The sequence below is a fragment of the Neofelis nebulosa genome, chromosome 9 (assembly GCF_028018385.1).
Source record: "Neofelis nebulosa isolate mNeoNeb1 chromosome 9, mNeoNeb1.pri, whole genome shotgun sequence".
In the NCBI taxonomy this organism is placed as follows: Eukaryota; Metazoa; Chordata; class Mammalia; order Carnivora; family Felidae; genus Neofelis; species Neofelis nebulosa.
Window position 1 is genome coordinate 136,889,116 of NC_080790.1, and position 13,280 is coordinate 136,902,395.

Below are 13,280 nucleotides of genomic sequence, written 5' to 3' on the forward strand. Positions count from 1 at the left end.
AGGGCGAGGCAGTCTTTGCTCCTGGAGCCTGTGAGCTGCTGGAAGTCTGAGTGTGGTCTAGGACACAGTTCTCCCCCTTCCTGTCCTGACAGAATAGCAAAGCATGACTTTGTCACAGCCACGTGAAACCGGAAATTCTCAAAACCTGATTCACATTACTTTTTAACAATGAACATCTGACAGTAGTTTGCAGACTGACCCAGCTTCAAAAAAGGTTGACAGCCCCCGTCCAAGAAGGATGACGGTACCTGTGCAGACATTGGCTCCTTAGTTTATAATGTGGGTTTTCCTCATTGTGGTCTTGGGGGTGGAAAAAGCATGATGGGAACTGAACTTTGAAGAGAAGAGTCTGTGCTGTTGACCCGTTGGTCTGGTCACTTGTCCCTTAGGTTAAATGTCAAGCCCACGTGTGGACTGACCCCCCAGGTCTGTCCTCAGGAGAGCCCTTGCCAGCTCAGTGGTGCCAGGGTGGGAGTTAGCTGCGTCCGGGCCCAAAGCCACCAGTGAGGACTGCTCTTTCGGGAGGGAACCGTGCGCCTACACCTCAGTGGCCTGTGTTTTAAGTGACCTTTTGTTCTCCCCGCTGATGGTCATGCTGAATTTGGGGTACTCGGGACAACTTTGTTGGCTCTAGACTTGATGTCGTGTGTGCGTAAGCCCTGACTTCTAAAAAGGTTTGCACGTTTATCGATTTTTGTCCTGAAGAAGTTTCCCGGTAACGCCTCCTGTCGCTCAGAGCACTCAGATGGGTGATGCGGGCCGCGGGACCGCCCGGGTGACCGCCCGTGCTGTCAGACTGCAGTGGACTTTCTGTGTCCCCAAGAGGGAGGGGACTCTGCCTCCGCAGCCCGAATGGCCGAGCTGTTTGCGTTTCTCCTCTCCGTCGCGGTCCTTCGCGAGGTGCGTGGCGGTGCTCCTGGGGTGCAGGGTGTGCGTCTGCCTCATGTTGGAGCGACCGGTGTGGCCGAAGGGGGTGCTGGCTTGCACTTGGCCCCTCGGAGAAGTTGTGCTGCTTCCTGGCACCGTGGCTTTGAGGAAGTCGCTTCCGTGTGTTGCTCTTCCTTTGTAAGCTAGGGTGGCGGACGCGGGCCCCCTCTCGGCTGCAGGGGCGGTTGGTCATGGCACTTCAGAGGGGGGCTCAGAGGCAGGAGGACACCGGGGAGCGTTGCACGGCAGAGGTGCCGGTGGAGAACGACGGCGGCTGGCGCCCTTAGTGGGTGGGGACTCGGTCGCTGGCGGAGGCCCGCCCGCTCTGAGCGTCCGCCCCTTCGTGCTGTGACCTCGGGGCGAGTCGGGTAACCTTTCTGTGCTTCGGTTTTTTCGCCTGCAACGGGCATTAAAACAACTTCCGGAGCGGTACCTACCTCGCACAGACTAAATGAGCTAATAGTAGACCTGAAGTACAGCCCGGGTTCCTGCGCGTGGGAGGTGCCGAGTCCACGTCGGCTCTTGGCGGGGTCCGGATGCCTTTCCCTGCGTGTGAAGAGGTTGTGTGTCGGAGAACTTAGCCAGGTGTGTGCTTTGGCCAGAGCCTTGTAGCAGATGCTGTGTTTTAAAGCCGCTACTATTTGGGGCGCCTGGGTGGCTCGGTCGGTTAAGCATCTGACTTCATCTCGGGTCACGATCTCACGGCTCATGGGTTCGAGCCCCGCGTCGGGCTCTGTGCCGTCAGAGCCTGTTTGGGAGTCTGCGTCTCCCCCCCTCGCTCACGTTCTGTCTCTCTGTCTCTCAAAAATAAACGTAAAAGAAAAATTAAAACAAAAATAAAGCCGCCACCATTTAACGAGGAGGGTGGGTTCTAAGGAAGCCAGTGGGAACGGGAGGGGGCCTCCTCAGTGCAGTGGGTGTGACTTAGCCAAGGGAGCCTTTCTGGGAGGCCCCTCCAGGTTTGGGGAGGAAATGTGGGGTGTACCCAGGTGGTGTTTGCCCCTCGCTGTGAGTGTGCAGGCTGTGAACATTTCCTAACGTCCTGTCGGCCAGATCGTATTTGCAGCACTACCTTGAATGCCTTATATGGGAAACGGGACAGAGAAAAGCGAGAAGTAAACAGTCACTTAAATGTCTTGGATTATCGTTTCACTTCCTGAAGCGACCGTTTGGGCGTGTTCTCCGGAGCACCACCGGCAAGGGCTGTCCCCCCCCCCCCCCCCCCCCCCCCCCCGGTTCACGGGTCCCGCAAGGGCTGTGGCAGACGTGGCGCCAGGCGCACGGTGGCGAAAGGGCGGCGGACGGGGGGTCGGGAGGCCTGAATCCTCCGCCCGCCCGAGTCAGCTCTGCCGCTACCTGCTGTGTGGCGTGGGGCGAGGCCCCCGGCCTTTCTGGATCTCAGGCTTGAGCCCAGAAAAGCCGAGAAGACGCCGGTCGTCTTGCCCTGCTAACCTCGCCCGGGTGTCAGGAGGCTCGGGCGAGAGCCCTGGTAAAAGCTGCCGTACGACCAGAATACAGAGTTTGAACGTGACAAATGGCTGCTGATAACCAAGCTCTGACCCTCCTAATGAAATATTTTCTTTCCCAGTGATGTTACAGCCTTTCGATTATGATCCCAATGAGAAAAGTAAACACAAGTTTATGGTTCAGTCTATGTTTGCTCCAACTGACACTTCTGATATGGAAGCAGTAGTAAGTACTGAATGCTTCTTACTTGTTTTGTTTTTTTTTTTTCAGTAATTAAAAGAAAATGATGAGGTACAGAATTTTGGGTGCATGCATTTCAAAATGTGTCAACATTGTTTTTAAAGGGGAGTGTTGTTTTCAAGGAGGTTTGTACTTTGACTACCTTTCTGGTTTTTCTCAAACTTTATGTAACTTTCCAGAATACTCTTCTGACTTTCATATCTATCCGTTAGCTTCAGCACTTCCTTGCTCTGATGGATGGTGTCTTGAATGTTTGAGGATTCCCTCCCCTTTATGTGTCTCCCCTCCCATCCCCCACAGAAAAGGATACCTCTCATTATACGGGATAGTTCTTACCGTGTCCTCCCCATCACTCCCCCAAGAACCCAGAGGGACGTGAGAGAGTGGGATGCTAAATGTCCTTTGATGCTTAAGGGTTGAGTTTTTGCTTGTTTCTGGTAAGCATGGATTCCCCCCCGCCTCCCTTGTTTCCCTCATTTTATTTTTCTCTGCTTCAATACGTGTTAAACTCTGTCTCTAATTTTGGTAAAAATAAGATGGCTTTGTTTTTATAAAACAAATAAGTGATACTATACTACTGGGTTTTCTGGAAAAAGATTGTAATGGGAATTCTCCTGAAAATAGGCTCCTTACGCATTTAAATGAATCAGCAGGCATTCTGGTGCCATGGGAATCGTGTGTGGATAACCTCCTGGGCCACCGCCCCAGCTAGGCCGGACTGGCCAGTCCTCACGGATGGGAGAGAAGGGCAGGGTTCTCCCAACGTTTCCATCACTTTCCAGCTCGCCAGCCCAGGCTAGGAGACTGGTCACCCGAGGTGTGCCTGCAGACGTGAGACTGCGGTGGCTCACACGGCACTGTGGTTTTTCTCTTCCAAAGTTCTGTGCTGAGGGCTTTTTACGCACAGCTTCCCGCCTCGTCCCAGTGTCACCGCTCGGCCTTTTCGGTCAGTCTTAGAAAAGCATTACTGGCCATCCTGGTGGATGTTCACGTTTGGGGCAGGAAATAAAGGGGAAGCCAGATACTTTGAGGTTCGAGAGAGATTGGTGATAATAGGCGATCTTCCCCTTTTCCTAAGAATGATTGTTGAGGCGTTCACTACTTTCTCTTCTGTTTCCCAGAACGTGAAGTGTCACTTCACGTTGATTTGTGTGAGCGAGGAAATACGTGGCAGATGGGACGCTGGGGACTCCAAGAGTGTGTTCTGCTTGGCTTTGGCTGCATGGCTCAGAGACCAGAGCGTGGGCTTGGGCGTCTGTGGTGTGGAGCTGAGTCCTGCCTTTTCCTACCGTTGTGGCCGCGGGCAGTTTTCATTAACTCTCCCTAGGGTCTGGTCACCTGTAAAATGGGGCTAAAAACCCAACTGACTCCGTTGCCGTGGGACCCAGCGTGCTGTGTGTCTCCGACACCGGGCACGGAGTCCAGAGTTGCCGTGTCTGAGGGCCGTCGTAGGCCAGGCCCCCGTTTCGCTCCCTTTAGGATGATTTTTATAAGAGTTAAAAATTCTTCTAGGGAACGTCCATCGTAGGAAGCCGTGGAAATACACACGTAAGCAAAAATAAAACCAAAAGTAACTAAAACTAAAAGGTTTTTTTTTTTTTTTTAATTTTTTTTTCAACGTTTTTTATTTTTATTTTTGGGACAGAGAGAGACATAGCATGAATGGGGGAGGGCCAGAGAGAGAGGGAGACACAGAATCGGAAACAGGCTCCAGGCTCTGAGCCATCAGCCCAGAGCCTGACGCGGGGCTCGAACTCACGGACCGCGAGATCGTGACCTGGCTGAAGTCGGACGCTTAACCGACTGCGCCACCCAGGCGCCCCCAAACTAAAAGGTTTTTTTATGCTCGACCTAACCACTGTTTTTGAGAGCCTTGTGCCATTTCTTTAAACTATTTTTTTGTGTGTGTTTTGATGTACAGGAAGTAGAAAAAATTATATCGTGACTACTCATATAAACTTTGCCCAGATTTACCATCTAACACTTGGCCACATTTGCTTCATTTCTGTTGTAAACTCTTTTTTCGCTGAACCGCTTGGTTGTAAGATGCAGGCTTCACGACTCTTCGGTCGTGCGTGCTTCAGGGCGGGGACAGTCTCTGGCGTAGCCACAGCACTGTCCCCCTGGCTGAGAAAATTGGCGTTAATTCAGTCATATTATCTAGCAGAAAGACCCTGATGCAGCATTTTCCAGTTACTCCAGACTGGCCTGGAGTGGTTCTTAGTCTAGTAGAGTACTCTCAACCTTTTTTGTTTTCGTGGCTTTGAAGTTTTTAGAGTCCAGGCCAGTTAGCTTGTTGTACGCCCCACATTCTGGACTTGTTCGGTTATTTCCTCACGATCACATTCAGGTTAAATGCGTTTTGGCAAGAATATTCCGTAAGTAACATCCTGTATGCACCGTACCAGGAGGCACGGAGTACTGGCTCGTCCCTCTATTGGTGATGCTAAGTTGGATCACTTGGTTGCGATGGTGAGGTGACTGCCAACGTCCCCGCGTCCAAGCGCAGTTGCCCCTTGGGGAATAGGTACTCTGTGATACCCTTGAGTAATCAGGTACTTGGAGACCATGTGAACGTCCTGCTCGCCAGCAGTCTCGCCCTCACCCGGTGGTTGTAGCGTCCAGCGGCGATCCTTGCTTGATGCTCTTTTGACACACACACACACGCACACAGACGTGTGCTCGTGTGTGCGTACAGAGGAACAAACTTAAGATCTTGTTTCTAGCTTCTTCACTTAATGTTCGGTGCAAGCAAACACTCTTTGGTATCACTTGAATGGCGTGCGGTTCCACTGAATGGACCTGCCCCGATGCATCTGGCCGCTCTGATGTTTGGCGCGTTGCTGGCTCTTGCGACCACTGTTGCTCTGGCTGCCTCCTGCATGGTCCCGGGTGAGGGGGGAGTAGTGTAAACGTCCTGCCGTGCTGGCCTGCACTTCTCAGCATGCCCTGGGGTTCCTGTCCTCACTGCCAGGAGGAGGGGGATCGAGCCAGGAGCACATCATGCCAGAGCATGGATTTGATTTAGCCGGCAAGGTGTTCCCACCAGCAGGCTGGAGGGAGTGGGGGGCCACCCGGACACTGGCTTGCTAGCTGTGCCCCATTGGTAGTGGGCAGTGTGGTTCTAAGTCCACTCCCAGGTAGTGTACGTTTCCTCTCTCTACGAAGGGTGTATCCCGCAAAGTCCATTTTGTCTTCCTAAGGAGAGCCAAAGTTGCCTCCGGTCATTCGGACGTAATTTAGACAATTCCTCTTCCTTCGGTGATGGTCAGTCGTCTCTGTTCCACGCGCTTCCCATAGAGCAGCAGCAGGGAGGAGCATTGGTTGGTGTGGAGGGATCGGGCGGCGGGACTGGGCTTGTGAAGCGTGATAAGCGTTCAGGGAAAGCTGTGTGTTTAATCTTGTCGTTAGAACTACTGAAATCTCTGCAGACCTAAGTTCCTTATTCGATACACATCAGGGCTTCCTCATTGAGAGTGTTTTTCTGAAATTGTCAGTTATAGGAAGAAAATCATTCCTCCGGCAGCTTTGTAATATCTTGATTATTAAATTTAAATTGTTTTAGTGGAAGGAGGCAAAACCGGAAGACCTTATGGATTCAAAACTTAGATGTGTGTTTGAATTGCCAGCAGAAAATGATAAACCAGTAAGTATGTTTACGGTTAACAATAATTGAATGTTGCAAGCTGATGCTTATTTGCATACCATCTCCTACAAAACCAAGATTTAAGTTGGCAAATTATTTTCCTTCCTCTGACGTGTGATGAAAAAAATAAGCTGAAGTCAACAAGTAAGCGGGCCTCCAGGAAATCAGCCTTTGAGAGGCTTGCAGAAAGACACCTAATTGAAACAATTTTTTTTTTCTTAAAAAGTGCAACCTGTTGGCTGTTGCAATGTCCTAAATCCTAAAGCACTTCTTTGACTTGGCAAAGTTATAGGTTGCTGTAAAACAGTGGGTGAGTCTGAAACAGGGAATAATTTGCCGTTGATCATGGTGCTTGACGGACAGGCTCTCGGGTTCTGTTCCACAGACCTCCGTCGCGGGTCTCCCTGTCCGTCCGCTCTTTCCCCTTCCCCCTCCTGCCTCTTTAGGGTTTCTCAACCTCAGCACTATTAACATCGGGGTGGGTCATCCTCTGCTGGGGGCCCATCCTGGCCCTTGTAGGCTGTTCAGCAGCACCCCTGGCCTCTGCTCACTAGATGCGAGTAGTCCCCACTCTCGTGTGACAACCAAAGGTGTCTCCAGACATTGCCCGTTGTGCATGGGTGGGGGCGGAATCATCGCCTCCATTGGGAGTCACCCCCCCCCCCCCGTGTTGCCGGAGGGGGTCGCTGAAAGGACCGGCTTCCTCCAAGCTGTCGACTGGCTTTTCTCTGGGAAGTCAAGGGACAAGCCTGTCATGGCCCTTGCCTGTGGCCAGTTGAAGAGAGAAGACTGTATCCGAAGTGCTAATTTGGACCTTCTTTCAACCTAGTCAGAAAAGCTTCAATTGTATTAAAAGCACTGTTTGAAACACACAGAATATTCAACTACCCTGGCTGTTAATAGCTGGAGTTGGGAAATCGAAGCGCTCACATTGTTAACATCGTCCACAGCAGCGTCCAGGGATGCTGTTGATAACGTGTCACCACTGCTTAGTATTTTCTTCCTGCTCAGTGACTGACCACTGCCGTTATCCTGTTTCTCGGATGGGTAGTGGGCTGTTTTGTTGTTGCTTTTTCTCTTCCCGCTGCACATCCCGGTAAGGTCGGCATCGCTGTTCGGCTCCCGGCCCTGTGCCGAGCCAGCTTTGTGGAGGCGGGGGGGGGGGGGGGGGGGGGGGGGGGGCGCCCTGGCAGGAACCCCTCCTCTCCTCTGGAAGACGAGGGGTCGAGCCCGAGGGTGCGATAGGGAGAGCTAGTCGTTTTCCGGGGGGCCGCACGGAGCCCTCAGCACGCTGGTCCCCGCCTGTTCTATTTTCCCCAGCACACCTGAACATCCCCGCCCCGGGCACTCTCCGGAGGCCGTCGTGACAGTCTTGGCCGGGACGTGGGGGACGCGCACGTCCCTGGATTGAAATATCACAGACGCCGAGCTCGTTTCACCTGCAACGCAGCTTCAGAGTTCTGAGTTCGTGACATAAATCGCCCTCGGTGTCACGTTCTCCTTGGCCTCCCCGTCACCCCCTCCACCGTCCCAGCCCATCCTGGGGATGTTCAGGGCTTCCTGGTGACAGTAACTCGTGGCCAGTAACTCCTGAGCTTGTACGATTACGATATGCTACTGTTTGCATGGCGGGGATTTGCTAGTGCGGTATGCACGGCCCTTTTTCTCTTTCTTTGAAGTATTAGTCTCAGCCGAACTTCATTATTTGCCCTCATCCATAATTTCTGGGGCCCCGTTGCTTTAGATTATTAAGATACTAGATAAAGTGATCCATTTTTAAAATAAATGTGGCATTTTACAGTGTGGATGAAACACTACCACGTGTGGTGTTTGCTGAGAACTACTTTACTTTGCATAAAAAAGTCCTTTATTACATAGTTGGTGACACTTGGGCTTTCATTTATTTCTGAACAGCATGATGTAGAAATAAATAAAATCATACCCACAACCGCATCCAAGACAGAAACCCCAACGGTGTCTAAAGCTCTGAGCTCCTCTTTGGATGACACTGAGGTTAAGAAGGTCATGGAGGAGTGTAAGAGGCTGCAAGGTGAAGTTCAGAGGCTGCGGGAGGAGAACAAGCAATTCAAGGTAATGGCTTTTTCTTTTTTTTTCTTGTCTTGTCTTTTCTTGTCTTTTCTGTCTTGTCTTGTCTTTTCTTGTCTTTTCTTTCTTTTTTGTTTTTTTAAAGAGTTTATAAGTCTTTTAAGTAATCTCCACACCCAACATGGGGCTCGAACTCAACGACCCCAAGACCGAGAGTCGCATGCTGTACCGACTGAGCCAGCCAGGTGCCCCAGTGGTATTTTATTCCTGACAATCTGCAGAAAAGAAGGGCTTTCCTCCTGTGGTCTTGGGTGGTGAAGTTGATGAATCCCTGAATTTGTAGAGTTGTTTTGTATTTGCACATTCTTTCCTCAGGGAGAGATGTCTGTGGCTTTCATCAGGTTCTCAAAAGAGCTCTGAACAACCAACCCCCTGCCCTGTAATTAACCAGCGTCCCTTGAGCAGAAGTTTCTCAGCTATTCAAATTCTTGTTCCCTTGTACTTTGTGTGTTATAATTTATTTGATCTTCTAAACCCTTTGGTGAAGTGTAGGGATTATCATCATCCCCACTTTACAGATGAGGAAACTGAGGAACAGAGAGGTTAAGTGACTCGCCTGAGATCACACGGTCAGTGAGATGAGAAGCCGGGCTGTGTGCCCCAGAGTCCCCATCTTTCCCATTCTCCCGCTTCAGCCTGCAGACCCTTGTCCTCGTGTTGAGAAACAAAGCCTCTGTCATAACAAAGCCACTTTGAGAAACAAAGCCACTAGTATAAATTGAAGATAAATTCTGAGATTAAAAACAAAACCGCAGTGGGTATCCTGACTTCCCATTTTCAAATCCTACTCCATCCCCACTGGATGAGAGTCCTTTTTTAGGAGGGCAAATACCGACCTGTACTCTGTTTTAACACAGGCGTCATTCTGGATTTTGGAGATTCTACGTGGGTCTGGGCAGTAGGGTCTCAACAAACTACTAATGTGGTGAGGAGCTCGGAGACAGGAAGTTGTCACGGCAGACAGGTGGAGCCCACAGAAGGAGACCCGCGAGTCTCCGGTGGGCGGATGCTGACGGAGGGGTCGGCACTGGCGTTAGAGGGTCGGGCTGCACGGGTGGGGGAGGGGGGAGGCAGGGCGCACCTCATTTGGCCCCGGAGCCCTCACGTGTTGTGGTAGTGAGCGCTCACACTTGGCCCGCTCTGAATCTGTGGTGGTCACGGCGTCTCCTGGGCCTCCACTCACAGAACGTGTCTGAGGCCCCTTCTGGCTTTAAGAGTATGTGTGTTTCAGACGGGGTCTTGGGTCTTGGGTCTTGAAGAGGTTTCTGGGCATCTGATCCTAGGAACTTCTGTTGCAGCTTAAGTATGAGGCCGGCCTGTTGTCTTCTTCTCGGTCCTGCTGCCCAACCAGGCCCTGGACTGTCGCTCTTTAACTACCGTGGCACCAGATGCACATGAGAAATTCAGCTCAGTTGACTTTTCCTTCTTTCGTGCTGACAGTGTAGTACATACAGGAGAACTGACAGTGTCTGGAAAATGGCATCATCTTCTTTCTTTGCAGGAATCTTGATCTGCCTCATTCAGTAACTTTTAGTATGGAGTAAATTATGAAGCTGACGCTTGACTTTTTGGCTAAAAACCTAAGATCTGCCTGAAGCTTCTCCTTGAGTGTATTTCTCTTCAGAAACGTTTAGAGTGATAAATAGGTAGGAATAGCTTCTATATAAACCCAATAAAATAAATGCTGTATTTTGCTGTGCCCATTTTTTTTTTTTTTTGAAGTTAATCGAATAACGCCGCTCATTCATCACTGTGCAGTGGTGTTGGCCATGCCCCGTGAGCAGAACATCTTCACAATACTAGCAGACCAGTCTTGACGCTAGAAGATTCTTTATCCTGCCAAACACCGATTTCTTGTTTTGTGTCCTTTCCCTCTGTCGTTTGGCCAACACATCTCTCGAGGCCCTCCCCTGTACCCGGCACTGCGGGTGCATACGTGAGCTGTCCCTGCCACGGAGGAGCTCCCCGCTGACCGGGGTCGCTGGGGAGACACGGACACGGGTCCCGGAGACCCGACTGATGAGTGGTCCCGCAGAGATGGCCCCAAGTGCCTGGAGAGTCAGCTTGGCGGGCTGGCTGCCTGTTGTCTCCAGGACCTACGAGTCTGGGGACGAGCAGACGGGGTCGTTAGCCGGAGGCACGCCAGGGACCACGTAGAGAGACGCATGCCCTGTTGAGGAATGTGCACTGGGCCTTGGGATCAGTGAAGAAAGAAAGGGTTTCTATTCTGTGCATATCTACGTAGTTGAGGGAAAAGTGTGGCCGAATGTCTGTAGAGATGTGAAAAAGGATGTTGCTCCTTTGGCGGGAATTCCTTGCTTTAAGTCGAAAATATTTGAGATGCATTGATCAAACTGTGTCACATTTTTAATATTATTCCAGATACCATTGTTTTCTATCCAGCAGTCTCCATGTAACTCATCAACTACAGAGCTCTGCACTGGAAGCCTTGTGGGCCCCCTACCTGTGTAGCTTCTTGTGATTTTTTAGATTTGTGCTTCGGGAAATGCCTGTCGTTCACACACTGATGACCTGAGCAGGGAAGACTGCTCATCAGAGGAAGAAGGACAGAGAGGGTTGGGGTCGGGTGTAGAAGGGTGGCCCGGAGACGCGGCCAGGACGGCGGGTGGTCCCAGGTCTCAGATGTGCCTGGCGGACCCCGTCGGGAGCTTTTTCTCTGTAAGTCATGGGGAACCGAGGCCCTGCTTTAGATGTGTGGTATAAAAAGGTACACTGGCAGCCTCGTGTAGGTGGGTAGAAGGAAAGAGGGGCCGGCTGCTGGCAGCGTTTTCTCCCTGGCCTCAAGCCAGTGCCTTCTTCTCTGTGGGATTCAGTTTCTCCCTTTGAAAAGTGAGGAGGCTGGACCATACCACGTGATCCAAGTCTGTGCTTAAAAGCCCACCCTGCTCTGCTAAACTGTACAGCTGACTTCTGCTTCTGGGGCCTTGGGTTGTCTTTGAAAATGTGCATTTGCTCCCGTAGGAGGAAGACGGACTTCGCATGAGGAAGACGGTGCAGAGCCACAGCCCCGTCCCCGCGTCAGCCACGGCTGGGAAGGAGGAGGGCCTCGGCGCCCGGCTCCTTGCTCTCGTGGTTTTGTTCTTCATTGTCGGTGTGATCATAGGGAAGATCGCCTTGTAGACGCGGCAGGCGGAGGGTGGCACACTGCGTTGACGGGCCCGCCATTCTGTGGGGTTTGAATTTATCATAACCATGTGTCAAAAGAAGTTAATGTATGATGACATCTCACAGGTCTTGCCTTTAAATTACCCCCTCCCCACGCGTGCGCACGCGTGCGCGCACACACACACACACACACACACGAATTATAAAGTAACAATCTTTTAGAAAGTTAAAAATGTATAGTAAGTGATCGGGGGAACATAATGATCTTTGTGAATGACAAGGGAAACCGTGATTAAACCATAATGGCATGTTGGAAGTGTCATTTTAAACATTTGTAGCCTTGGTACGTGTGGCTGGACTGATTACCTCTCTTAGAACGAGACAGTCTTCCTGCCGGTTGGTGCTGGCCCTCGGGAGCCGGAGCCCGGTGCGGTGGGGGTGGGGAGGGCCGTCCCCTCCCCAGAGCAACCCCCCACCCGCCCCCTCGCTCCCCGGGCTGCTTCTCCACGTTCTGCCCTGGCCGTCGGTTCCCTGGGACTGACGAACAGGGTCAGAAGCCAGAAGAATTGTGCTGTGGCAGCGTCAGATCTGCCCGTCGGGAGCGGGAGGCGGACGGTGACCGACTGACCCACCACTTTGGAAATTAAAGTCAATGCTTTGTTCTCTTAAAGGGACCAAGCTGAATTACTGTTGGTTCATGTAGTGAGATGGAATTGTTCTTCAGAGATGTGTAACGCATATTTAACTTATTTAATGTATTTCCTCTCATGTTTCCTTATTGCCACGAGATCATGATTAATGCTGTGGCCTCCAAATCACCTGTGCTGCTGGAGGGCTGCGGGCTCCCCCCCCCCCCCCCCTCCCGAGGCTCTGGGCTCTGCACGTCGATGCAGGTGGGGGTGCTGTGAACGTTGGGGAACAGCTGCCACGAAGTGTTTGTCTGTGTAGACGAACGACAGCCGTCATCGAGAGGGAATTTTTCTTAGTATCAGCGGTCAACTCTGTCACCCTTTCTGATGGAGAAGAGTAGCTGACGTTCTTTCTTGTTCCTTCGTTGTCCCTCAGCCACCACTTACACTTCCAGCACGTGCGCCTCGAGTCTGGTCCTGACCTTTCCCGTGTGGCCCTGGCCCGAAATGGGGCGGCAGGGTGGTGGCGGAGAGGGAGCCAGCTGGGTGGGGGCCGGGAGAGGGGCCACAGGCTCTTCAGATAGTCGTCAAGTAGTTATTGAGAGTTTGACTGTAAATTAATTTTATGCCATAAAAGACCAATCCGATTCTGTTCGACTATGTAGCATCTTAAAAAGAAAAAAAAATTAAAATAAAGCCCCAGAATTAAGAGTTCTTTTGTCATTTTGTCACCTTTGCTGTAGAGGGGAAATTATTATTTTTATGATCCTCGTTATTATTTTGTTATTGGAAGGTTGGCTTTAAAATGAGCCCTATCAATGAAAATACATGTTTAATGATTTAAATATAGATATAGCTATATACGTGTGTGTGTGTGTGCGCGCGTGTGGCATTGGCTTCAACTGAAAGTATAAAAATAAAACTGTTGAAAATCTTAAGCAACTGGTCACCCTCGCCCTTCCGTTACCTTGCCCTTCGGTAGGAAAAGAACTCTCCTTTGGGTCAAGGAGCCAGGCAGGAAAGATTAGTGAAAGGCAGGCTGAGTGCGGCTCCAGGGAGTGGGTGGGTTTGAAAAGACAGATCCATCAAAAGGAAGAAGGTCGTTAGAAGTCATTCACTTGAGTCACATTGCTCCTGAA

General features: G+C 51.1%; 1 protein-coding gene across 1 annotated transcript in view; it reads left to right on the plus strand.

Moving 5' to 3' along the window:
• VAPB (VAMP associated protein B and C) overlaps positions 1-12,852 on the plus strand; it is a 53,790-nt gene extending 40,938 nt beyond the window's left edge. Inside the window, exons 3-6 of the mRNA XM_058686076.1 lie at positions 2,516-2,619; positions 6,200-6,280; positions 8,195-8,371; positions 11,369-12,852. Coding sequence (XP_058542059.1) covers positions 2,516-2,619; positions 6,200-6,280; positions 8,195-8,371; positions 11,369-11,527 — 521 coding nt within the window. The 3' untranslated portion in view covers positions 11,528-12,852. The remainder of the gene's footprint in view (positions 1-2,515; positions 2,620-6,199; positions 6,281-8,194; positions 8,372-11,368) is intronic.
• Positions 12,853-13,280: the final 428 nt, after the last annotated feature.